The sequence below is a fragment of the Lacerta agilis genome, chromosome 5 (assembly GCF_009819535.1).
Source record: "Lacerta agilis isolate rLacAgi1 chromosome 5, rLacAgi1.pri, whole genome shotgun sequence".
Lineage (NCBI taxonomy): Eukaryota > Metazoa > Chordata > Lepidosauria > Squamata > Lacertidae > Lacerta > Lacerta agilis.
In genome coordinates, this window is record NC_046316.1 from 58011616 (window position 1) to 58038147 (window position 26532).

At 42.2% G+C, this 26532-nt stretch overlaps 1 protein-coding gene across 20 annotated transcripts in view; it reads right to left on the reverse strand.

The window, feature by feature from the left end:
• Positions 1-26532, reverse strand: part of KIF1A (kinesin family member 1A) — a 110636-nt gene that overhangs the window by 64588 nt on the left and 19516 nt on the right. For 14 of the 20 annotated variants that reach the window (XM_033150043.1, XM_033150050.1, XM_033150049.1 and 11 more), the window contains exons 3-14: positions 13807-13883; positions 12748-12927; positions 11898-11963; positions 10631-10809; positions 10033-10144; positions 8479-8556; positions 7896-7961; positions 6557-6574; positions 4907-4982; positions 4420-4498; positions 2397-2539; positions 1065-1091 (exon numbers count right to left, since the gene is read on the reverse strand). In XM_033150043.1, the coding sequence (XP_033005934.1) occupies positions 1065-1091; positions 2397-2539; positions 4420-4498; positions 4907-4982; positions 6557-6574; positions 7896-7961; positions 8479-8556; positions 10033-10144; positions 10631-10809; positions 11898-11963; positions 12748-12927; positions 13807-13883 (1101 nt within the window). The remainder of the gene's footprint in view (positions 1-1064; positions 1092-2396; positions 2540-4419; positions 4499-4906; positions 4983-6556; positions 6575-7895; positions 7962-8478; positions 8557-10032; positions 10145-10630; positions 10810-11897; positions 11964-12747; positions 12928-13806; positions 13884-26532) is intronic. The other 6 variants (XM_033150052.1, XM_033150051.1, XM_033150045.1 and 3 more) reach the window with 1 other exon arrangement.

A 26532-nucleotide genomic window follows, 5' to 3' on the forward strand; every position in this document is an offset into this window, starting at 1 on the left:
GGGGGGGGGGCAGGCCCGGTTGGATTTTTAATGCATGGACACTGGGTGATTTCTGAGAACATCCAAGCCCAAGAAAATTTGATTGGCCTGCCTGTAGTTTAAATGGGTGTTTTAGATCAGAGCGTAGGCTGCACTGCTCACAAACAAGGCACAGACTGCAGCGCCTTTTAACATGCCAGCAAAAGCCAGTTCATTCTGTCACACCCGTCAGCCGATTAACTATTCCAGCAACATTCCTAACAGGTACAACCATACAACAGCAGCAGGATGGCCAGTAACAACTGTGCCACCTGTGGCCTGAAGTAAATACCTTAGTTTCCTTCTTCCTTCCTCCTTCCCTCTCCCCCCACCCCGGAACATATTTGTTAGACCTAGTCCCAGCAGAAGCAGAAGCAGCAACAGCAGCAAAAGCAGCAGGAAACACAGCTACAGCATAGAGAAAGGAAACCTCAAGAGCATAGGCTGCCCAGAAGATTTTAGTAGGCAAAGTTTCCTGGATGATAAGATTGTGAAAGACAAAGTCAAGGTATGGTGAAGAGCTGCAGGACCTCCAACTAAGGACACAGGGCAAAATGGCATGGAAGAGGTATAGATTGTGAGGTTTATTTTGTCTATGGGTGCATGTGTCAGTCAAGCCCAGAAAACATCTCATAACAGGATTCTCAGGGTTTGGGATAGATCTTCTCCAATCATGAGGAGCAGTCTCACACCTGGGCTTCTTAATGGGAAGAAAGACCATTTCTATGGAACAAGGTTATAATTAGAGTGCAGGACTCAGCATAGCGATCTCTCATCAGTGCTGTTGAAAGCAGTGGGTGCCCATCCAGATTATGTTTAACACGGTGATTGGATTATCGCTGATGCTTCTTTTTTTTCCTCCTCCCTGCAGGAGGCTATCAATATCAGGTTGGGCAGCTATGAAGGCGACCATGTTCCCAATAGCCTTGCTGAACTGTACTTGGGGAATTGTCTCCTTTCTCATACTGTACTTATGTTCCTTTGCTATGACTGAGCCTGTCAGAAGCAGAGAAGCACACAAAAGATCAGCAATGGGGAATACACACATTTAGGTCCTCCTGGAACAGGATTGGCTAAGAGAGATAGGAGAAGGGTGCGGGGGGGGGGAGACAAAGAAAACAAGAGTAGGTTTATCTCATAGGTATAAAGAAACAACACCTGAGGGCCTTTCCACATTACCAGAAACCTGGAATCTGTTCTTTTGTACAGTATGCCATGTATTTCCATAGAGCAGGATAGGAGTCAGACTGACTGCAAGGGGATAGTCTTCTGTCAAACTAGTTTAAATGGGAAGATGTGTGATCACCTTTTCACTAAAATGCTAACAAAATGGTGGTTTTCAGCAATGACACAGTCACCATCCAATAAAGGACACATGAAACTCATAAGCCCACCTTCTCTGCAGCACTTACTCTCTGTAGGTAGTAGATTCCATCTTCCTAGCATCAAAATACTGCTGTTTGATTGCTGTGGGATAAAGAAACCAAAATCCCTACATCTCACAACAAATGTGCTATCTGGGAGAAATACATTTGAATCCCCTGCATCAACTGAACTTTTTTATTGCTCAATTTATATTATTGGCAGGAAAGGCCCTGAGATGCATATCCTTCACGTCAAACAATTTCTCCCTCATTCACAGCGTAGGAAGTTCCCACAGCAATATAATGTGGTGACACAATTCTCTAAGTCATACAGCAGGAGAACTGAAATACTGTTATGATCCTGTGCAGTGGTTTTTTTCTTTAAAAAAATGTTTAGGGGTACTCTCATTTTCCTACTCATATTGAAATACTGCCCCTCAATGAAGCCAAACTCAGATTCACAAAATGTTTAGGGGTATGCGTAGCCCTGTGTCCCCCCACAGAAAGAAAGGACTGATCCTATGACTGGGCCTGTAAAAAGCTATGGGTCATGTAGAGGGATGTGCCTGAAACCAGGTGTGCAAAGACAGATAATACTTTTAGGGAATCAGGAGGAAACAATGGGGAAGGAAAAAATGAGTGAGTCCCAGGAACAGAGCTGACTTGGGGTCATTTTCCATATTACTTCCATCTGGCAGGTGTGACAACATTTGCAGTAGCTTCATACTTAGATTAAGCAATTTTCACCATGTGAGAGCACATCTTTTGTTCAACAGTTTGTAGTGATGTGAAAAAAATAACCTATAGTGGTGACACTGCCATTGCATGCAATGACTTAGCTTCCACATGGTGGCTATAACATGTGACCTGACCCTTATACCTTCTTATTGTCACTTCGCAGGAGGGCAGGAGGGCAATCAAGCAGAAAGGGAAACCACACAGAGGGTGGATCTTGTTCTATTTAAGGTGGGGATAAATGCCAGTCCCAGTCCAACGCATAGAAATGTAACATACTGTCAATGATGTCTCCCAGGCCCTGGGCGTACAGCAGGTCTCTCAGGCGAGCCACTTCATCCTTCAGTTCTCTGATCAGTTTGTTGTTAGGATCCTCATTAATGACAGCGTTGCATCTGATCTGCTTAGCTCGGTCAGCATACCTGTAGGAGCAAGAATCATTCTGGGTAAACTAGGAAAGGCTGCTGACAATGCCATACTGTGTGGCTTCTACGGAAGCACACTGAGGTGAGCTTCCTCATTCAGTCTCAGAAAACCCAGCTATTTCCCCCCCCCCCAACTCAGAAAATAGCTCAGTTAATTCTGAGTTATACAACACCTCGTTCCACACTCAGTTTTGGTAACCAAGGACACAGAGAAATCAATTCCTTCTCACATCACCCTGGTGAGCCTCCAGCCCCACACCCCTTCCATCTACCTACCTGTCCACCTGCCTCCATCACTAAACACACACATTCCCCCAAGCTGGAGAAAAACATTCAGGGCCATGCCACTTGTTGCTTTTATTTGCAGATCTGTAAATTGCTTCATAACCCAAAGTTACAAAAAATTGTGTATAATAAAATACCAATACAAATGAAATATTAGAGGTAAGAACTGAAAACTGCCAATATTACTAGTTCAACCAGGAAATACAAAACGTGATTACACCACTAGTATAGTAGAGAGATTCTGTAGGGCCCTGGATAGGGGAGCATACTGGGACTCTCCTGGTCTCTACCGCACTCTCAGTGAATCACCAGCAGAGCTCTTTAGAGTGGTGAACCAGCTGGCCCAGACCTGGGTTGTATCACTGAAAACAAACCAGTCACTAGTCTGCTGTGAGAGATTTGTGAACTACTTTGAGGGCAGAATCACTCAGACATCCATGCTGCGCTTGATGCCACAATTGGTCTGGCTCCATTGGAGGTCCCCGGAGCACCATAGAATTACACCTTGTGGGATTGGTTTCAGTTGTTGCAGCCTGAGGATCTGGCCTCCTCAGACACATCAATAAAGCATCTTAGTCTGGCAGTCTGAATCGAGAAGGGTTGCTCACAAGTGAACAGGGATGTTTCATCCCTCTTATGCAGAGTCAAGCTGATAATAATAGCACAGTGAAATCCCTGAAGGACAACGACACGGACGAAGAAGTGGTGGAACCTCAGATTGTTCCTGTGGCAACAACATTAGTTAACAGCAAAGCATATTCAGTGCCTTCCATAGGAAGGAGCTCTACTACACTATTAGCAAGGAACTGTGGGGATGTTATTAATGCTGGGGATAGATAGGATGTTAGGAGGAGAATACACATGGATACCTCATTCAACATTATTTGCATAGCTCCTACAATAAAATCAGGCTGTTTTTTCACCATGTGAATTTTTTCCCTGCTTATCGGGGCATATCGGCATGCTTTTCCAGGCTCCAAAAGGGCACATTCACAACTAATGTTATTGTGAAAATACTGTGGGCTATAAAAGTGATCAAAGTGGCAGTAAGTTAATATACGCTCAGTGCTTTTCTGCATAAACAACTTGAAACTGTTGTGATATGAACATTATATGCAAACCTGCATTTCCAGACTTAAAGGATCCAGATTTTCCATTTTTTAAATATATATATATTTACTTCATATTCCCAAAACAACCCCACTGGAAAAAAGAGTTCCTGTTTAGTCAGTATCCAAACATGTTTTCCTCCTGGAACATCTTGAGAGTAGTCTCATACAAGCAATATAAAAAGGTAAAGGTAAAGGGACCCCTGACCATTAGGTCCAGTCATGTCCGATTCTGGGATTGCAGCGCTCATCTTGCGTTAATGGCCGAGGGAGCCGGTGTACAGCTTCCAGGTCATGTGGCCAGCGTGACAAAGCCGCTTCTGGCGAACCAGAGCAGTGCACAGAAACACCGTTTACCTTCCCACCGGAGTGGTACCTATTTATCTACTTGCACTTTTGATGTGCTTTCAAACTAATTTCAAAAGGGAAATCTTTTACCCCTTGGCCCCATTCAGAGTATGAGAAAACTTGCATGGGACCTACCTTAAGGTGCTGAGAGTCTCATCATAGTTGATGTCAGCCGGACTGAGAGCAGCAACCATAGCAGTCCGAGAGTTACCACCTGCCCAGGAAATTAACACAGAAAAACAGTGTCTGGTACAAGTATAAAGTTATATACCACACCTCTCCTTTGGCTCCCTTCCTTTCTAACACTCTTCCTGTATATCTATTATTTCACTCTCATGTTCATTATATCATTTTGCCCACAAGGTATGAGCAAACAGTTAAACTTCCCCAAGCACTATGATAGTGTCATCAGTCACCCAAACACTGTGTGAGTTGGAGAAAAATTGGGTACTAGCAATGCACTATCCATGCTTGAACATATTGTAGCAATGGGATTTCTGGCAATGGTGCTGCTTATTGGAGTGTTACGCACCCCTCCAACAGAAGGAGTCATACAATAAACAACCTGCAGGGCCACTGCCAAGAAATCTGAGATTAAGGATAAGTCATGAGAACAAAGTACCTAGATTTTCTCGGAGCAGCCAGGTAAGTACAGAATCCCGGTATGGAATAAAGTCTGTTTTTTTCTTCTTCTTATTCTACAGGGAGGACAGAACACAACAATTAAACATAACTTCTGATTCTGAAAGTGTTTGCCAATCCAAGGAAGACAGAACATTAAGCATATGTACACCCCTGTTCTTTGAATACATGCACATAGTACCCAGAATCCACTTGTTTCTTCTGAAATTCTGATTTTTGTTGCAGTTTCCCCAAAGCCAGTTTCACTCTGAATTCAGCACTGTTTGAGTGGCCAATCCCAGGTACAGTATATACAGTGGAACCGTTTTCTGGGGGTGGTCCTACATGACTGATGACAGGGGGCGATATATCGTGAAGGAGCCCCCCACTTCCCACCCACCGCCTATCCTCAGCACAGAAGCAAGCCCCACTGAATCCATGGCAAGTATGTTAGGATCTAGGTCATTTTATGGGGTGGGTGATAATAATGGGCTGGATCTGTCTCTTCTCGATCATTTTGATTGTTTAAGGTTCCAACTACAGGGGTGCCTCGCAAGACGAAATTAATTCGTTCTGCGAGTGCTGCCGTATAGCGAAAATTTCGTCTTGCGAAGCACCAACGGGGGAAGAGCAGTTTGACGGGGGGGAATCGCGAAAATTTTTCGTCTTGCGAGGCAAGCCCATTGAAAAATTCGTCTTGCGAGACAGCCTTCCGCTAGCGAATGCCTTTCGTCTAGCGAGTTTTTCGTCTAGCGAGGCATTCGTCTAGCGGGGTACCACTGTACCAAGAGAAACAAAGCTGAGAACTTCAGGCAGGCACCATGGAACACATGGGAAAACACCTATGCCTCTCTTGCTAACACCACCCCTGCTCTCTGCACAAGAGCTCATTAGTTGCTCCAGCTGCAGCTCACCAGAAAAAATATGATTGGCTTTTTAAAAGGTTACATGGAGTAGCCAGGATTTTTGTTAGGGAGGCAGAACTGACGTGTTTGGCCAGTTAATTAAGTATTTCTATTGTTTTACTTGATGAGGGGGCAACTGCCCCCCCCTTGACTACACCCATGCATGGAGGGAAGACAAGTACGTGTGTGTCAGTTAGACAAAGCAGGGGATAGAAATGCTAAGAAAGACTTAGCATGTGAAATCTGTGATGTGCTCACATAGACTTTTCCTCTCTTGCTTGGAAGTAAATCCCATTACAGTTGTACCTCAGAAGTCGAACAGAATCTGTTCCAAAAGTCCATTCGACTTCCGAAACGTTCGACTTCTGAAACGTTCGGCTTCTGGTTGGCTGCAGGAAGCTCCTGCAGCCAATGGGAAGCCCCGTCAGACGCTTGGCCTATGAAAGAACGTTTGAAAACTAGAACACTCGCTTCCAGTTTTTGATCGTTCAGGAGCCAGAATGTTCAACTTCCAAGGCATTCGGGAGCCGAGGTACAACTGTACATCTGGAAGATGTATAGGATTGTAGCTGCAGCCACAGGAAGATGTGGGCCTCCACAAAACCAATGGGCAAAGTTGAAGCCCTTTGTTGCGGGCACCCACAATCTTTGGCATGAGGTGGCACCTATGTCTCCAAGCTAGTTATGGAAGAGAACAAGGGAGATCAGCTCATTCCTATAACCACCTCCAAAGCACAGGTATTTACCTTATTTGGTCCTGAATCCTGAAAAGAAACCAGAGATACTGATTAGAGTTGCATGAACATGCATTACTAAAATGGTTCAAATAAAAGAACAATGGGATTTGGGGACTAACTGAAATAAGAAAATGGGACCAACATCCTGACTTCTCAAAAGCCAGATATAATACCCACATGACCAGATGGAGAGCATTTGCAACACAATCCTAACCTAGTTCTGTGCAAATGGAGGGGGTCAGGATAAGGTGCAGGGAACCCTCTGCCAACTTCTACTGGTGAGGAGAGCTCTGTACAGTACTCAGTGTGGCAGGAAACTACCAATAGCAGTTCTCTCTGGCCATCAGTAAAGTGTGGGAAAGCCCTGAGACAGAAAATTTGGGGGCAAGGCGATCCAAAGTCCTGAAGATATCCCAACCAATCCTGAGGCCTCTCTGCTGTGCCAGCCTCAAGCTGATGTAGCAAAAAAGGACTCCCCCTACCCCCAAGAGACATATTCTGACCTAGTCAGCACAAGCAGCAGAGTTTGGGAAGCAGTGGTTGCTCCACCTTGCTACTCCCCAACCTAGTCTTAGGATTGCTCTGCCCATCACAGTTCAGAGGTAAGGTTCATAGAATTATAGTGGTGTGGAAGATAGGGTGCTAGAGTAGACAAAATAAGGGGCATATGTCAGCCATACAAAGGTTTTCTCCTGCTGAGATCCATTCCTGGAGTGTTCAGGCCTTTCAGCTCAAGTCAACTACATCTTGTATGATTAAGAGCTGCTAGAATGTTTCCAAACAAATATAACTATTCTTTACAGATATAGTTCTCTGGCATTTTAATTTTTAAAGAAACAATTACAAAAACGTCCTGCCTTTGTTTTGTTTTTCACATAACATTTGTGGACATTAGACTTAATTCTAGAAACTTTAATGTATTGGAAATTTCCTGTTTTGATTATCAGATCCCCCCCCCCACCAATTCAAAAAGCACATAAGGAGATGGGAGCTTTTTTTAAAAAAAGTCTAATTCCTCTTCTCTCAGGCCTTTGGCTAATTAAACAAGCTATGGCCTTTTAAACTGTGGAGGGGAGAATATTGCTTTTGTTTGTTACTATGGTATGCATTTGTGTGTTTTTATAGTATAAACTGCCCTGTGATCCTCAGGTGAAAGGCAGTATAGAAATAATAATAATAATAATAATAATAATAATAATAATAATAATAATAATAATAATAATAATAATAATAATAGATTCATAGCTGCTCCAGGGACCAAATGGCTGTGCAATTCTAGTGAAGCATTGCAGAGTGTGTATTGAGAGATGTAAACTCTGTATATAAACTCACAACTATCAATCCTTACCATCTCAGCCAGAGCAGAAATCACCTTCCCCAGTGTAGTGAGTGATTTATTGATGTTTGCTCCTTCCTGTAAGAACAAGACAATCCTTATTTGGAGCAACTAATCCCAGCACAAACTTTTCACAAAGAAATTTCAACCGCTGAGGACATTCTGCTTCACACAACCATCAGGATTAAGAATTACTCCCTTGAGAAGTTACCTCCTGAATAATAATAATAATAATAATAATAATAGTAATTTGGTGAAACTCCACTCCCATGCAGTGACAGACAGCTTTGCCTGTTTCTCAACCAGAATGAATGAAGGGCAGCAATATGGGATGCCATTAATAGTTAGGCAATAAGGAACCAGCAGCAAAATGACTGAAATGGAAAAGAATGGAATATGAGCAAGTATGGACTGCAGAAAAGGACTGGTACATGAATAGTGATAATTACCAGGACACTTTTATACATTTCAGGGATTTTTTTGTATTTTCCAAGAGATAATCTTATGTCATAGTGTCTGGGCTTGGTGTACCCAATCCTACATACAATAAAGACACATGCATCCATTTCTAGTTTAATTTGGTCCCTTCTCTTACCTTCAGTCTTGTGCCTTTTGCTCCTGTGGAATCAGCTCGTTCACTCCCTGCAAGATCCACTAAGCTAATTTTGCTGACCTGAAATCAGAAAAACAGATGAGGAACTTGTTGCCTATGATATCTACCACCTAGGTACTGACATATGCCACTTTTGAGTCTGATGCAAGAAAGGCAGCAAAGAAATAGAATGCACGACCCGATAATGTTTCATAACAAGTCACAACAGTTTAGCAGCAAATGCTTTGTTCAAATGAAAGTGTTGGACTCATCCCAACTCTTGCTTGGCATGACACTAGAAGGGCCACATGCAGTCAAGATGTTGGAAGCTTTAAGAGTCTCATTCGGAAGGAAATATTTCACTCCACTCATCGCACAAGTGCTGACTAGACAGGCTAGACAGGCTAAACTGAGAACTGTTTCTGCGTTTCTTCCAATGTTTTGAAAAATTAAAACTTATTCATTTCCTTTCTGTCAATAACAAAACTCAAGGCAATGTACAATAAAACAACCAAGAAACCATAACAACACAAGATGCTTGCGCAGTTGGGCTCCCCATTATGGCCACATTTGTCTCAACTCTGGCAGCAGTCCAGAGGATCCAGTATCCAGAGGATCCAGACCCATTAATGGTGCATAGGCCTTAAGGCTAATAACCATGATGGCTACATGGCATGTTCAGAGCCAGCAGCAGAGGACTACTGCCATCAAGCTCTGCTGGTGGGGTTACTGGAAACATCTGGTTGCTGGGTTAGATTGACCTTTGGTTTTAATTCTCCATTTTCTTCTTGCAGCAATGTTTTATAGGTTGCCCAATTTTCTCTCATTTTGAATTTTTTAACAGCTACAATTTCTAATGGCGAAACCCACCATGGAATTTTTGGTTCTAAAATTTTCTTATATTTCTCCCAAATTTTATAGATTGATATAGATTGATTTCCTAAATATATGGTCCAAAAATCCTTTGTGTACTTCGACTTTTTCATCAATTAAATAGGCATGCCATCCAAATCTCATTTCTATTCCCTCTAGATCCAATACGTCCGAGTCATCCAATTTTATCCATTCTTTCAGCCAGGTCAGACCCACTGCATCATGATAAAGTTCTAAATCTGGGAGGCCAAATCCTCCTCTCTCATTCTTATCAATCATAATTTTATGTTTTATCCTTGGGTTTTTCCCTGCCCATACAAATTTAGTCAGATCTCTTCTCCAATTATTGAAACATTTTTCTCCTCCTAATGTCGGAATACCATGGAATGGAAACATCATCCTTGGCAATATATTCATTTTTATTACTGATATCTTCCCTAATAGAGATAGATTTAATTTCTCCCATATTTCCAGATCTTTTTAAAATTTCTTTCCAATTTTTTTCATAATTGCCCCCATTCCATCAAGTCATGTTGTTTAGCTAAAGAGCCAGCTGAGGTCAGAGGCTGAGTCATGAACGTGTAGTTATAACAAGGAAGGTGGCAGGAGGCTGTACCCATTCCACCCCTAACCTCTTGTGCTGCTGGCAGGAACACCAACTTTTACTGGTCTGCCTACACTCACCTTCTCAGTGGTGATGTCAGTCTCTGCATCATGCCGTTTCTGGGTGAAGATAATGTTGAAGACGGCATGTGAGCGGCTGCTGGTTTCATTCATATTGGTGGCAGCCACCGTCCTGTTGAGCCAGAAAAACAGTGAAGTATTAAATTTCTATTTCTGCTTAAGTTGGGAATCCAAGTTTCACTTTCTACTTGCAAAGATCCAATGCTATAAGGAGGTTTTTCTCCAAGGTCTCAAAAGCCTCATTCAATTGGGAAGTAAGGCTGACAAGGCAGGAGTCCAGGCTGGTAATTAAGATTCTAAACAGTGCTCAAGTGCTTAAGCAATTCTTTAAAACAGGGATGGGAAACCTGTGAACCTCCCATCAGCTGCAACCATCATTGTCAATGGTCAGAGATTTATAGCAGTTGTAGTCTGGAGGGCCACGGGTTTGCTAGGGGGTCCTCATGTCCCTGTACCATCAACTGCCCCCTTAGACAACCTCAGCTCCCCAATAACCCCCCTTACTACAAAGACCTCTGGTGGAAAGAGCTCTGATTAACAATTAGATTCATGACTCCATGGGAGAATGAGGTAGGCCTTCCTGCAGTTCTTTTTTTACCTGGCTTTGTTTCCAGAGTCCATTAGATCCTGGATGTCATTATAGGATGTGACAGCTAGTTTCGAGAGATCTTCGACGTATGGTCCAAGGAGTGGGTGCTCTCTCACCCTCAGGTTTCCTTTGTTCTTGGGGTTCAGGAGGTCACGCACACGCTCACAGTATATTTCCATGTAGCTCACCTGTGGGGCACAATGTGCAGACAATGAGAATGATGCACTGAAAAACAGGATCTATTTGAACTTAAGCACAGCTGCATAGGAGAGGGCACATCTTGTGGACACTACCTGATACACACATAGTGCAAGTTGTAGTCCAACAACACCTGGAGGGCCACAGAACAAAACCCCTCTGACCTCAGCCTACAATATATTATTTCCAAACAGTGAGTTGGGGAGAAGTTTTTTGGGAACACCTCACAAAGAAAATCTACAAACAGATCAAAGGGGTTTAGAAACACAATTAAGCAGAATCCTGTGCACACTTATCTGAGAGTAAGGCCCACTGAACACAATGGGACATACTTCCAAATAATTAAAACATCTGATAGCTCTGTGATCCACTGATAGCTCAAACTTTCTTTGGATTGCACTTTTTACCCAGTACTCTCTTCACAAGCATTTCAAACCCTGAAGACAGATGTGTAAAAAGAAATATGCACAGCATATAGTGCTAACACAAACACTGGAAGCGGATTTTCAAAAGGGAGCTGCTTTGTGAGCAGAGTTGCATATTATTCGTCTGAGAAGGGGAGGAGGGAGCACAGCTGTGCAGGATCATCAGGTTAACACTGAAAGCTGACTAAAGGCTTGTCCACACTGCTGCTTATCCAAGCAGTTTTGCATTTGCCCCACTGTTTTCCCCTGGAAAACCTGCTATTTAGCACTAAATCGGAACAAACGGCAATCCACAGAAACCGCAACTGCCATTTGTTCCAATTCAGTGCTTAACTACGAGCTTTCCTGGGGAAAAGCAGCAGGGCGAACAGAAGTGTGGGTGAACCCTAAGGTAGCTGCTGCCCACTAAATTTGTACCTAAAAGTAAACATGGTGAACCCCTAGGGTGGAGAGATAAAAAGAAGACAGGGCTGCTTCACCTAACAGTTGTGTAGAAAAGGGAATTTCTGTAACTTTTGTTGTTGTCAATTCATAATCCAATGACTTTGTGTTTCCACATGCCGATATGATTTACATTCATGCTCAGAGAACCCATCTTATATTCCATCTTGCCCCAAAGGAAGTATAGACTATGGCCAAGTATCAGTTCTTACCTCCACTGAGTATGACATGTTGTCATTCGTCGTGTCATTGATTCGAGAGAAGAGATCCTCACAAAGCTGCATAACATCAGATGGAAAGAAAAAGAGCTGCATTTATCTATGGCAATAGTACTATTTACTCAGAATCTATCAATAATCTGGCAGCTGCCTAGATTTCTATCTAGATGTTTGTTGAACAAGAAAATCTACGTCACTGGGATAGCTGGGATATAGCTAGGGTAGCTCCACATATAAGTTCATCCCTCCACTAAAACAAAGACAATTCTGGTAGCTTTGAGTAAATTTTCAGCTAAATCTCTTTTAATGGTACAGGCTGCAGGCAGGTAAGCCCTGCTTGTCCACTCAGTAGGCCTGAGCGCCCTTTCTTTGCTCCTTCATTCTAGGCTCTCCTTCTCCCCCCCCCCCCCGCCAATGATTTACTTCAGCCAACTGATGGACAGAGGTGTCAACAGGGGCCCTTAGCCTTGTGCTGCTTCGCAAAATAATGAAATGTATCTTCCCTCCAACGCTCATGCTCTCTCTTTCCCTGTCTTCCCTCATTGTTTCCTGGGTTCCTTTATGGGTTGAATCAGTAGGCGCTGCCCTTCAGCTCAGTTATGGCCTCCCAGAGATATTATTGGTGTCCCCTTTAACTCACCTACCACTAGGTGATACTACGCCTTTCCATTTTCTCAATGAGCCCATGGACTTCCACACTCTCTTTATTGCTGCTCACCAACTTAACTGTTCCACACACTCCTTACCTTTCTTATAGTTATTCACTTTCAAATTCCACCCCAAACACCCCTTTCTTGGACCTGCTTGTTAGTTTCTAGCTGCATTCTCTTGTTGTTATAGTTACCTGGGGGATTATGCCTTGTTGGTCCTTCTCCTGTCTGCCCATCATAGTGTAGGACTTGCCAGCCCCAGTCTGGCCATAGGCAAATATGCAGACATTATAACCTTCAAAAGCATGCTGCAGCATCTCTTCTCCAATGTCCCGGTACACTTGCTTTTGAGAAGCATAGTTGATGTCTTCAGGCTATTAAGAAAAAGATAATGGGGAATGAGATGAGAGATGCTGAGAAAGCATCAAAAGAGAAGAGAACTTTTCTCCCCTTTCCGTGGCATGCTGGTCATTTGTTTTTTAACCAGGAACTATTCTAAAAACATGTCAGAATTGCTACAACCTCACATTGGAGCAGTTTGATCAGAATTTTGTGTGTGTGTGCTATTACTTCTGAGCAATGATTGGAGCAAAAATAAGAACTCAGGATGGAATTCAGAGCCTTCCAGCAGAGGAGGATCTTCTCAAATGATTTCTTTTGAGGCTTAGAAGACATAATAAATAATGCTATGTAGCCATTTGGAAAATGGCAACCCAAACTGCCCTGCAGAATTCCACAGCAAATGGGCCTTGGGCATGAATTTCACTAAAGTGTACAGCATAATAATCATCCTATATTTGATCTATATTTAGTTGACTCACTGTTATTTCTATTGATGTTATATTAATATTGTAACTAAAGTAATCACTGAGGCATTTGACTCCAACTGATGTAATGTTGAACAGCACTATCCTGATGAATATCTCCAATGCTGCACTCAACAATTCCCTTTCTTTTGGAGTACTGTATATATTAGGCAGATAAAATTTAAAAGGCCCACAAACCCAGCTGTGCAAATAGAGAGCAGCTGAGTCACACTTTCCCCGCTATTTGTCCATGAATTGCTTGTGATTACTCCTCAAAAAAATTTCTTGATCAAAACCACTTACTGAATAATTGCCTTGAATTATTTTTAGACAAATATTTATTCAGGAGCATCTCACTATAACTTCAAAATCCAAGCCCGATGCTAAGCCAACTTAATAGTATGCAAAAGCAAATGCATCTCCAGTTGTAGTCTAGTGCCTACTTACTGTTGTGTGAGACCAATAGGAATAGTCGAAGTTGAAACTTTTTGGTGTCTCCTTGGGCTGCTTTGGGTTAATGATAGCTAAGAAGAAACAGAGAGGGGGAGACCATGATATGATATGAACACTCGTCAACCAGCATTTCTGGGTTTCAATAGAAGAATTGTTGCTTTGAGGCATCCAGGTTCCTAAAGCCATTCAGTCCACTGATTTGGAGCACTTGCACTCACTATCAGGCAGTTCGTGTTCCATATGACCCCACAGATGGATCCCCCAATAGAACAGGCTACATCAGTCAGAGTCCTGCCCCTCTTGAAACATGTGAACTAGTTAGCTACACGCTGCAGGGCAGTGCCATCAAGTACTAACTAGGCTTAAGAAATAGCTAGGGAAATACTCAAGCATAAAACTAGAGTCTCTTCTATCCTACACCTAATGTATTTGAGCAGGGGCGTAGCAAGGGGGGCGGGGGGTGGGCCGCCCCGGGTTCCATAATGGAGGAGGTAACAAATTATCAAGGAACATATTTTTTTTGAAATTTTATTTTATTTTTATTTTTTAATGCCTGCTCCGAAGGTCTTATCTTACTATACTAGGGATTATGTAGCTATATATGAAAGTTCATGCATATCAGTTAATATCTTGACCCTCCACCACCAAAATAGCTGTTCACTTGGCTGTTTTCCTATGTCATGAAGGCTGAAATTTCAGTTCAGAGAGCACTTACTGTTCCCAACCCTAACCCTGTGGAAAGCCATCTAATTAGACTTTAATTTGATTTTGAGATGTTTTTAGAAGGTAATTTAATTATTGTTTGATTTTATACCAATGTTATGTATCGGATGTTAGCTACCCTGAGCCCGACTTTGGCTGTGGAGGGTGGGGTATAAATAAAAGTTTTTTTTATTATTACTTGTTATTATTCCTTTGTAAGAAAATATGAAATAACGTAAAACCATTTTTGCGGGGGGGGATCAATGGGGGGGTTGACAAGAAATTTTCCGCACCGGGTACCACCTGACCTTCCCATGCCTGGGGGGGGGGGTTGACAAAAAAAAATTTGCCCCCAGGTACCAATTTCCATTGCTACGTCCCTGTATTTGAGGAAGGGCCATAGCTTAGTGGGAGAGCACATCTTTTGCATGCAAAGGATCACAGCAGCCGCTGTGAGCTGCCCAAGGGAGGAGGCCGGCAGCAGCAGCCATGGAGAGGCAACAGGAGCACTCTTGCAGCTGCCGCCATACTCCTCCCTGAGCTCAGTGGGAGCAGCAATGGCAGTGGAAATATGGGCATTCCAGGATCAAATCAGAAGCTGGGATGAAGCATATAGTCCCCCAACACAGAGACATACATTCAACTATTAAGTTCTTATATTCTTCCATTCAGCAATATCCTCCCACAGAAGGCAGATATGTTGATTGCTGGGCCATTAAAGCCATCTACAGCTGCTATGAGTTCTTGGATGATTTCTAATTATCTGTTTGGTTTCTCCAAAAAGGTCTTAGCAATGTAAATCATGACGCAGCCAATGCAGGTGGCTCTTCACATCCAAAGAGACTTTAGCATGATGTGATGCCACACTACTGGGACACGTACATGAATGACATGACTACAGAAATAAGGCTGACTTCCTGGGTCTTTAGGCTGCCCATTCAATGGGAAACACCTATGGGACCAGCTCCATCCATTTGACCTTCTTTTTTATTCTCTTTCTCTGTCTCTCTCTCTCTCTCTCTCACACACACACACACTCCTGGTGTGGGATCAGATCACATGCATAAGCTCCCACTGCAATATAGTGTATTTATTTAGATTTTTTTAATATGGTGTTTTTCCAATGCATAAAGCAGCTTACATAAAAATACAATAAAACCTGCTTAAAACAACAATGTAAATTGCAGGGGGGGGGACAGTGATTTCATCCACTGAACATGATCATAAACAGCCTACAAATGAGTCAGCAGCCAAATGCTACTCAGCATAGTTGGGTTTCATGTCCCTTGGGGAATGCAGAGAGGGAAGGAAGCAGCTCCTGACCTTGCAAGGGGGGCTATTTTTATTTAAATGGTTTCAGCAGAAGTTTCAAGAGCAGTCTACAAAAGCACAATAAAATACAAAGAAAGCATGAGCAGCATACTTAAAAAATCATTAATACATTAGAATGCACATAAATGCCTAGGGAAATAAATAAGACTATTCCACAACCTTGAGGCATAATCTTTTTGATTAGAAGCCTGTGGGTAGGAAAACTGCAGGTTCCGGCCCAGCACACAAGCACCTGCATGCCAGCTGGGGGCGGGATGTGTCACGTGACGTGTAACATGACACATCATGCAATGTGCCCCCGCAATGTGGGGGGCAAGTCAGCGCCTTTGGTAGGAACTCTGTATATTGTTTTCTACAGCTGTTCAGTGTAGGCACTACATCATCATCATTATGTTGTTGTTGTTGTTGTTGTTGTTGCATGTGCATTAGACTTTCAGTTTCGGTGTGGTGCTTCCTATCATACATAGGAAGGAGCGTATGTACATCCATCTGCGGGAACAGTATGCCTCCATTTACAGCAACCAAGTGCTTCTTTTTGCTGGTATGCTACGCAGCAACAAAATAGGCCTAAAACGGTCAATGCAGTGCTGGCCTGAGTGGAGAGACATGGAATGAGTATATAGCAGAGCTTTGCCTTTATAGCAAGCAGTGCTCTTAAGACCACAGAAGGGTCATTAACCATGAGTCTTGATGTAAGGGACTCAGAGGTACCGGTAATTGATAAGCATGGCTGACAGCAAACATGGGAAGGTCAGTGGTTATGTGCATCAATTACTAGAGCTAGCTGCAGACACAGCTATGACGAGTCTCCCACACGTCAGAAACAGCAAGTGGCAGAGTGTCCTTAATGTGAGCCACTCACCCTTATTATTCAGCCAGAAAGCTATCATGACTCATATGTACAGCAACTAGCTAACCAGCCATGTAACACTTCCTTATAGAGGGATGGCCCTTGAGTCAGAGAAGGCATGAAAGAGGTCTGCCCCTCCCCAGCAACAATTCATTCCACTTTCTCCCAGGACTGTCTGCATTTTAGGGTGCATTGAACTCAATGAAACTAGCTTCTAAGCAGGAACACATAGGATTGCACCATTACTACTACTACTACTACTACTACTACTACATTAGGTTGCATCCAATGTTGCCATTCCACTTGCTCAGTGCAACTTTCCTCTTCTCTCCTCTGCCCTGCAGCTCACTGTGCATCCTTAGAATCTGCTCTAGAGGGTTGGGGATCCCTCAAAACTAGATTTGGGCTTGGGGAGAGGAGAGCAACAGGGAAGTCCCAATGTGCACACTGTTGGATACAACCCTAATATTTAGTTGAGTTTTGTTATTAATCAATAAGACAAAAACAAAATACTATAACCTCTGAATGGAAAAGGAAAGGAGTAAGCATTCATAGGTTTTGTTCACTGGGGTGTCATACAATGCTTTTACATTCAGCCAGGGATAGAATTCAGTATAGGTTTGGCATCAGTTGGTGGGGTGGGGTGAGGTGGCAGGTTGCTGCTGGTAAACATGTGGGAGAGGGATTAGGTGGAGGCAGCGGAGCCAACTCCTGGAAGCCAAGGTCACTTCAGCCCCGTCAATAAAATATTTGAGGGGGGCGCCCCTTCCAAGTTGCTGGGCATTGCCATTCAAATGGTGTGTATGGGCCACATCTTGTGATTGATTATGCAGGGCAGGGCTCACCCCCACCCCTTCCCCTATTTTATTCAAGTTGGCACCCCTGGGTGGAAGGGAGTTCGGTGTGGTGCGGGCACAATGGTGGAGTCAATCCAATACTCCTGCCCCTGTGCCCATACCATGTCAGCTTCCTTGCTACCTTGCCCACCCCCTTCTCAGTTACTGGCAGTGATCTCTGCATTGGGATGCCATGTGAACAAGGGCGCCCTACCCTGCTCAGCCCCACCAACTGCTTCGGCTTCCTGTATTGTTTTCTTTTTTAAAATGCAGTGCTTAAAAAGAAACCTTCTTGAGATTGACTTTCGGCAAAGGATACAAACTTCTAAAGAGAGCGATAGTTGCTTTTCACCTTCCCACTTTGCAGAGCTGTCACACAAATGTTTCACCACTCAGTACCAAACTCAGTATGGAATGGGTTGAGAATTTATCCCAAATTATCGTTATAACACTTTAACCCTGCAAACTGTTCCATGAACCAGAAGGGGTAACCTGTCCATTGCGGGCAATTTTGAAGTGATCACACTTTCAATTTTTAGTACACCACTTCTGCTGCCAAGGAGGTGGCATTCCAGCTCACAGTGTTGCCATCTGTCTTCCTTGCCCCTGGGTGGAGAAGCCAAGAGAGCAGCAACACTTGGAAGAGTGCCCCAGCACCCACCTTATTTGGTGAGAGCCAGGGAGCAACGGCGGAAGTGAGGTGCAGTGGGTGGGGCCAGGAGGCAGCAATTCCCAGAACATATGCAGAACATATGGTCCCATGTTCAATCCTTGGGAAATCTCCAATCAAACTGACTTCGATAACAGAACAGGAAAAGCAAAATAGGAATGAGTTTGGTACAATGAAACCATCTCATTATAGGAGTCTGGATCAACTGGACTATACTTCTGATGACCCTTCCAGACTTTTGATTCTAACCAAGCCAAAGAACAAGGATTTCACTTCAGTGTCATTTAAAATCCAAGTGCAACAAACATATACTTTTGAATTCTGTACCACACTTCTCCTCTGATGTGGAGAATGTTACCATGGCAATCCAAGAACTGAGACTGGCTTGCTCTGTCACTGTTCCTTAATTGTTTATTGCATTTTAAAATAAGAGACAGCAAACAGCGGCACAAACACAGAATAATGGCAAACCTTAAAATAGCAAATCTATAAGTTTAGGCGTCATTCAAATGACCTTTCAGAACAAGAAGATGGTGCTAAGTGAAGAATTAGCAGGCAGCTGATGTGCCATGCAAATAAAAGAGGCTCAACTCTGCCAAGAGGAGGTTCTTTTATTACAGAAGGGAATCAAAAGAGTAAGTGACGCAGAGGGAGGCATGGAAAGGTGGCAACAAATTACAGCAAAAGATGGAAAAGACTGGGATTGTGTATACATTAGTGGTTAAAAATGCGGCAACATTGTTTTCCTCCACTGTGTGCTGAGATGCATTACATGTTGCTGTACACACCACACAGTGATAAAATATGGCATACAAAATATATAGGCAAAACAAAAGACTGCATCAAGGATATGTGGTGTTTGATGTAGAGAATTCAATGGAACCGTGACAAGGGGAAATGTTGCAGCAAGAATCAAAATAAATAAGGTGGGTATCTAGCAGCAACCTTAGTCATGGTCAAAACAAAATTTAAAATTTAAAAAATCAAAAAAATCCTTCCAGTAGCACCTTAGAGACCAACTAAGTTTGTTCTTGGTATGAGCTTTCGTGTGCATGCACACTTCTTAGTCATGGTGTATGCTATTTGCTTACACACTGATCTTGTGTGTATTGCTTTTTAAATAATAAATAAACAAACAAACAAACCTGGGCCAGTTAAGCTAACATGTATTTCCTATGAAGGAACAATGCATGAGATTTTCTAAAAGCTCCCAGGTGCACCATATTTAAATGCTTGAATCTAATCTAATGAGTCACTTAATTCTTTGCACATCTGCCCTGCAGGAAGTGGTCTTCTCACCCATGCAGTGGTGCTAGCAAATTATCTGTACCTATAACAGCATGTTGTTTGTACTCCAGAGGGAATGAACCCCACACAACTATTTTCTGATGTCTTTATTCATCTTGGATCCTAAAGTAATGATAAGCCTTCCTGCAAAGAGTGGCAGTTGCTAGGGAAACTGCCTAGGGATATAAAGTTGGTAGGTGTAGCCATCAAAAGCAAAGGCGGTGCAAGCTATGGAATAACTGAACAACATGCAAATCAATGCAGAAATAAACACAGAGCAAGCAGGGTGACGCCTTTACAAGATCAAATAACTCTCAAAATGCCATAAGTGGGCTGCTCAGTTAAAACTCCTTCCGGCCTTGAAAAACAAATTCATGACTTTACTTTTATTCTGACTGGTTTTTTGCTTAAGTGTTCAACATTCAGTATTATAGCCAGTTATTCCCCTACACTTTTAACAGCACAATTCTATACATGTCTGCCCAATTGAGTTAACCACAAGGAAAGTGGATATAGGATTGCAGCCTAAACATATTTTTTAACACTTATCTCAGTATTTTTTACAACAGTTCTGTTAGGCAGAAGAAGCTAAGAAGCAGAGACGCACCTGAGGCCATTGATTAGCATCATCCCAGGTAAGGAAAGCATAGCATAACAAAATGAAGCATCTTACATTTTTGTGCTTTTAATACATATTCAGGATTATTATTTGAATGCAAATATTAAAATATATTCACTTTATATTTGTTGTAGCACTGAGAACAAGAAGGGGACAAGGACTTCTAGACAGTGGGAGATGGCAGCTTTGGAGAATCCTAACAAGATAGACAAGTACAGGGAGAAGAAAGGCCGATCTGCATCTTCATAACTCCTCACATGCTTCTATGCATCATAGTTTGTTCCTTTGTGCCACAGCTGATGCAATTCTCTGTTTTGCACAAATTGGTCCCTTAGTGACAGATTACATTCAACCTTTGCCCCATAAGCCTGCTGAGTACACAAACCCAGAAAAAGGCTTCATTCCCTTTGTAATTCAGAGGGCTGAAAATCATGTCCATACACAGCTAACAATGGGCATTTCATTTTTAAGAGAAAATATTTAAACCAACAAAACAGACAACGCCCCATCTCTTCATCAGAGGTTTTACTGCCAATGTCTTAAGACTCATATGTCTTTGTCTGTTGTGGCAGCCTCTTGAGATTCCACCTAGCCCTCCTCTACTTTAAGCAGTTCTGTGGCAAATACACAAAGCCGTTGCTATTAAATAATGCAGGGAGCTTTGCTTACACTTTTCTGATTTTGTGCACTGAATTCAATATATGCCAACTGTTTTATTGTGTAATGAATCTTTGCTTGTCCTGAATCTTTTGTTCTCTTTCATTAATGACCCTCCCCTGCCCTGCCCTGCCCCCTAAAAATCCAGTGCTGCGGGGAAATATTTACAATTTTACAAGCCTTTATTGTTTTCTATTTTAGCTGAATTTTCTTCCTAAACTAAAAAAAAGCTCTCCTTCTGGAACAGAGGATTACCAATCTCCCTGGTTGCATTAGTTGCCTTCTGTTGCTCCTTCTCGAACTATACTATATCGTTTTAAAGATAGAGTGAGAGAAACTGAATACTGTGACTGAAAGAACACTACAGCTAGTTCCATGCTAAAGCCATGCTAAAGGAGGCATTATTATTATTATTATTATTATTATTATTATTATTATTATTATTATTATTATTATTATTATTATACCACCGCCCTTCATCACAAGATCTCAGGGTGGTTCACAGGATAAAAATACAAGGTAAAAACACAAGTAAATAGTTAAAACAAAAACAATACAATAACCCCCCTCCCACAAACAAATTTAAAAGGCTGTAGAATATTCATCAGCCTTATAAAACAAAAAAATACTAATTAACATACAACACTTAAGAACAACTTAAAACAACTCAACCCTGCTAAATAAACAACACCCATCCAAGTTAAAAGCCCATCCCCATTAAAACCCTAATTTTAGCACAAGGGGGGTGGTACTTGGTCTGCACCCTCATTCCCCCCTTGAAGCACCTCCCCCAAAGAGATGACCCCCCCTTTGGTGTCTCCCCTTCAGGAGCAGCCTCTCTGGGGGTGGGGGCGCCCCCCAGGACAGGCAGGCTTTATAGAGTTGTTCCTGCAACTGGTGCACACCTAGCTGGGGCAGCAGGTGTTTCAAATGCTGCCTGCCTGCCCGCCCAGGGTGCTGGTCCCTGCCCTACCCACACAGTTTCATCAAACACCAGTTCTCCATGCTGCAGGGCAAGCTGTGTTTTTTTAAACAACAACATATGAGTTTCCAAACCTTATTGTGATGTGGCACGTGGGTTTGCAATTCAAAGGGATGGGGAATCAAGAACTCACCAGGGAATGCCCAAAGCCACGGGTGCTAAGGTAGCACTTTGAATCTCAGCCTTTTATCTGCATTTCAGCCTCAACTGTGAATTTGAATTATATAATGGCATAATGGTTTTCAGTGTCTTGTTTTCAGTGCCTTCCATAATCATTTTCCTTTTTAAAAATATAAACTGGGCATGTGCCACAACAAAGCTCAGAAGATAAGAGCTGGCATCTTTCCAAAGATTCATTTGAGCATCTGAGCCACACTGCACAGCTGAAGTTGAAAGACCACATACACAAAAAGGAGCACATGCACAGGACATTAGTATGAAGAAATCAAGAGATGCAGAACAGGATAAATTCAGAAATAGTCTCTGATTTATAATATTCCCAGAAATACCATTAAGGGTCTCAGCTGTTCTCCACAAACCAGCCAGCAGTTCTGCTTGATTGAAGCAGTGGGAAACAGTACATTCATACAACAAATCAGCTAATTACCAAAATGTCAGCAATTGCGTGCTTTACGCAGATGGTCTCCAGCAGAGCTTCCCACAGAGCTATTTCAAGATAGCCCATAACTCAGGGTTAACATAAAGTAAAAGACACACACATCTATATGCCAGTACCAAACAGCATATTTAAACCACAACAGTATCACTCCCCCAACAGGGAAGTCAAATGGCGGGTACCAACAGGATTGTAGCAAAAATAGAACTCTTGGAAAACAAAATGGAGTACTAGCATACTTGGGGAAACCTCAAGGTTTGCCAAAATACAATTTATTTTAACGGAAGGGCTGAAAAATCTGAAATAAGCCTATGAGTACTAAGCATGCTCAGGATTTAGATTCTACATTATAGAGCAAGGGTCAGCAACCTTTTTCAGCCATGGGCTGGTCTACCATCCCTCATACCATGTGGTGGGCCGGACTATATTTTGAAGAAAAAAATGAACGAATTCCTATGCCCCACAAATAACCCAGAGATGCACTTTAAATAAAAACACACATTCTATTCATGTAAAAACACCAGGCAGGCCCCACAAATAACCCAGAGATGCATTTTAAATAAAAGGACACATTCTACTCATGTAAAAACACACTGATTCCTGGACTGTCCGCGGGCCAGATTGAGAAGGCGTTTGGGCTGTATCCGGCCCACGGGCCTTAGGTTGCCTACCCCTGTTATAGAGTGTCTGCTGGAAAAGAAAAATGGGAAATCAGGGATGAGGAGTGGAATGCCATTCTTGGTGGGAACTACTAACTGGCCTTTTGTTTCTATAAGCTGGAATAGCCCCAGTAATTAAGACCCATTGTCTCTGGCTAGATTGTATAAGATTTTAAAAGAATATCCAGGTGATATTTACTTAAGTGTAGGATATAAAAGAGGGCTATTCATTATTTGCATAAATGTATATATAATAAAAAGGGAAGGCTGTTGTCATACAACAGTTTGCTTTGTCACCAACAGGCAGTGCTGTGAACGTTTGGAATTACTTATGAGTAAACGCATGTTTTTCTGTTAAAACTTTTGGCCAGAGTTCTTATTTGGATTCATTATAGTGAACTGCATGATAGCAGCCTTCAGAAAGTTGCTGGGGAGGATAAGAAGGGCAGTGAAGTGTGAGACAGAGGAGGACAGCACAGGTGAACCATGGAAGAACAATTGTAGGGGAAAGGGGAGTCGTTTGGCAAGTTCTAAGGGGAGGTTTGGTTATCTCTAAGGGAAAGGGTGGGTTTGGCAAAGTGTACGGGAAGGAGGTTGGTGGAGGTGAGGATAGGTGAGGTTGGCAAGAGGAGTGAAGTGAGCAGCGGCCCAGCCTCTAGTACTTAAATTATTTGTGTAGAAAGGGGAAATGCAGCAGGTGCCGTTTTCCTCACATTTGTGTGACAAGCAGTGGTTGTCAAATTCTCTGTCTCTCTCTCTCTCTGTCTGTCTCTCTCTCTCTCTCTCTCTCTCTCTCTCACTCACTCACTCACACACACACACACACACACACACACATACTACACCCATAAGGTACAGGGCCCCTGTCTTCCTTTACATCTGTTCACCCTACTTAGAGGTAGCATCTAGATGTCTTTGGCAGTGTGCTGCTTCTTGGCCCGTGTCCTGTTACAAACTTCTTTCAAGTCTTGAAGCAAACCCAGCACAGCTCACTAGAAATCAAAAGCTGCTTCCTTCTCTGATTGTTGTTGTAAATGGCACTCTCACAAACCACCCATTGAAATAGAGTGGTTTTTTTAGCATCTCTTCGAAAGCTAAATCATTAAACAATGGAGGGGGGGTAACAGCATGTTTAGTATTCAGCAGATTGGACAGCAGATCCTAAATTAATGTGGATTATTTTGTGATTATTATTTTTTAAATGTAGCCTTATATTGACACTTTTCTCCAAGTGATATAAAGAGGAAGTGAGACAGCCAAGTGAGCAGAGCCTCATTTTCCCACTTGGCTGTGTGCTCAGCTGTGCCCTTTGTCACTGAGCAGCATCACCCAATATTTCATATATGAAGCCACTAGAATAGTATCTCACAGAGACTGGCAAACAAGAAAATGTTACAGCTGTTGAAAGACCCTTAGGCATCATCTCTGCAGCAAATCTACGCATCCAAGAAAATAACAGGTGGATACAAACTAATGAACTAATGAACAGCTAAAATAGAGACCTCTTCTAAAATTGGTGACAAGCCTATCATAGATTTGATCCCCCTTTATTAGAATGACATTTTGCAACATGCAGTAGGACTGTAGGTGCAGTCTTCGATGCTGTCACGTGTTGGTAGAACCCACTAAATAATGAAATACTAAATGAATGTGGATTATTTGAGGATGTTAAAAACCAAATTTGAAAAGTATAGATTAGGAATCAGGATTTAATATGCTTCCTTCCTCCAAAGGAGCCCAGGGTAGCAATAAATAAGAGATAAAACACTCTAACACTCTAACTCACTCCCTCTCTCTCTCTCTCTCTCTCTCTCTCTCTATATATATATATATATACATATTTTAAACACATAAAAAATAATTCCAATACAGATGCAGACTGAGGAAAAACATCAGTTTCATAAGTGTTTGATGGATACAATAATGGAATACGGATTGGTATAGTTTTTTTGCAAAATATGCTAGGATTTAAGATATGTAAAATGAATCATGGGAAGAGAAGAAGGGAAGTCATTGATAACTTAAGGATGTAAAATGAGTATTTGAAATTATAAAACAGAAAATTTAATAATAATAAAAATTATATTAGAGAGAAAAGTCTCAGCTTCAAAACAGCGCCCTGTGCAAGGTCAAAGTTTGGCACCCCTGCACCTCTCGGCTTTCATTTTGCTCAGTTCACTATGTGATAGTTGTGACACCCAGTGCGATGGAACCAGTCGTGCTGCCTTAAATCTGCCTCTGTTTAAAAGTTTTATTGAAAGAGAAATCTATCTTCAGAAATGGCACCTATCCAAGGGCAGGGAATTTCAAAGGGTAGGTGCCACAACACTAAAGGCACAATTCCTACATTGTGTAGAATGGAGATAACTGTAGGAGGCCCTCACCTGAACAGCACAGTCATCAATGGAACAAGTCCCATTACTCTTGACTATTGGCCATACTGATGGTAGTGGAACCCAATAACATCTGTTGGGCCCTAGGTTCCCCATCTCCAATATAGAAACAGGTATTTAGGGTCAAGAAATTGAAAACATTAAGTGGTTAAAGATCTTCCACTTACCAATGTGATGCATATATTCCATGAACGATCAAACCAGGCCAGTGATGTAGAAAAGGACAAAACTGTTCTTGTTCTGAATTTTTTTTAAAGTTTATCTACCTGTGTAGTCTATTTGAATTCTTGTATATTTCAGACTGATGGATATTTGTAACATTGGACCATCACACAGATACATTTTTCTTATTTGAGAAAAATACATTTTTAAAGGCTTCTGGCATGCACATTTTAAGACAGATGCACATATATTTTGGAAGTCAAGTATAATCCCCCAAACTACCACACATATCCCAAAATACCACATACTCTGCCCAGACTCATGCTAATACCCTTGTCGCAAACCTGCATACATCTAACTCTGGTGTGTTGCTCTTTTCTTTCTAGTAGCTATAAATGCTGCAATACATGTTTGAGTTTATTCTAGTTTTAAGGAAAGATTGCAGTGGCTGATTTGGTGGGGGGCGACGACTGTAAATTAAATGTTCTTTTCTCTCTGAGAGTAGAAGCACAAAGTGTATCTGATAAAAATCGCTACGTATTACTGGCTTAGCGCTGCACATACTGTGACGGATTTGCTGTCCAGTGACTATGAATGGGTGTACTTTTGCCTTCAAATAACTATTAATTAAAGTAAATAATTTTTTAAAATGTATTTTTATTGAAGATTTCTTGGTTTACAAAAGTATGTGCAATGTCTCTTTTTTCAAGTTACATTTTCTACAGGTCAGAATCATTTGTTGAGACATTAGTGTTACATTAGGAAGAAAAGGAGGGAAGAGGTGGAAAGGGCCATGGTGGGTGGGAGTGGGGTCGGGTGGTGATGTTTCTATTTTACTTAATGTATGTATGGGGTTTTCTGTCAGCATCATTTGTGCAGGTTCTCTTTGCTACTGTATTTGCTTGTGTTCCTTTGGTGGTGAGAGAAGTTGTTGTTGGCCTAGGTTGTGGTTGCT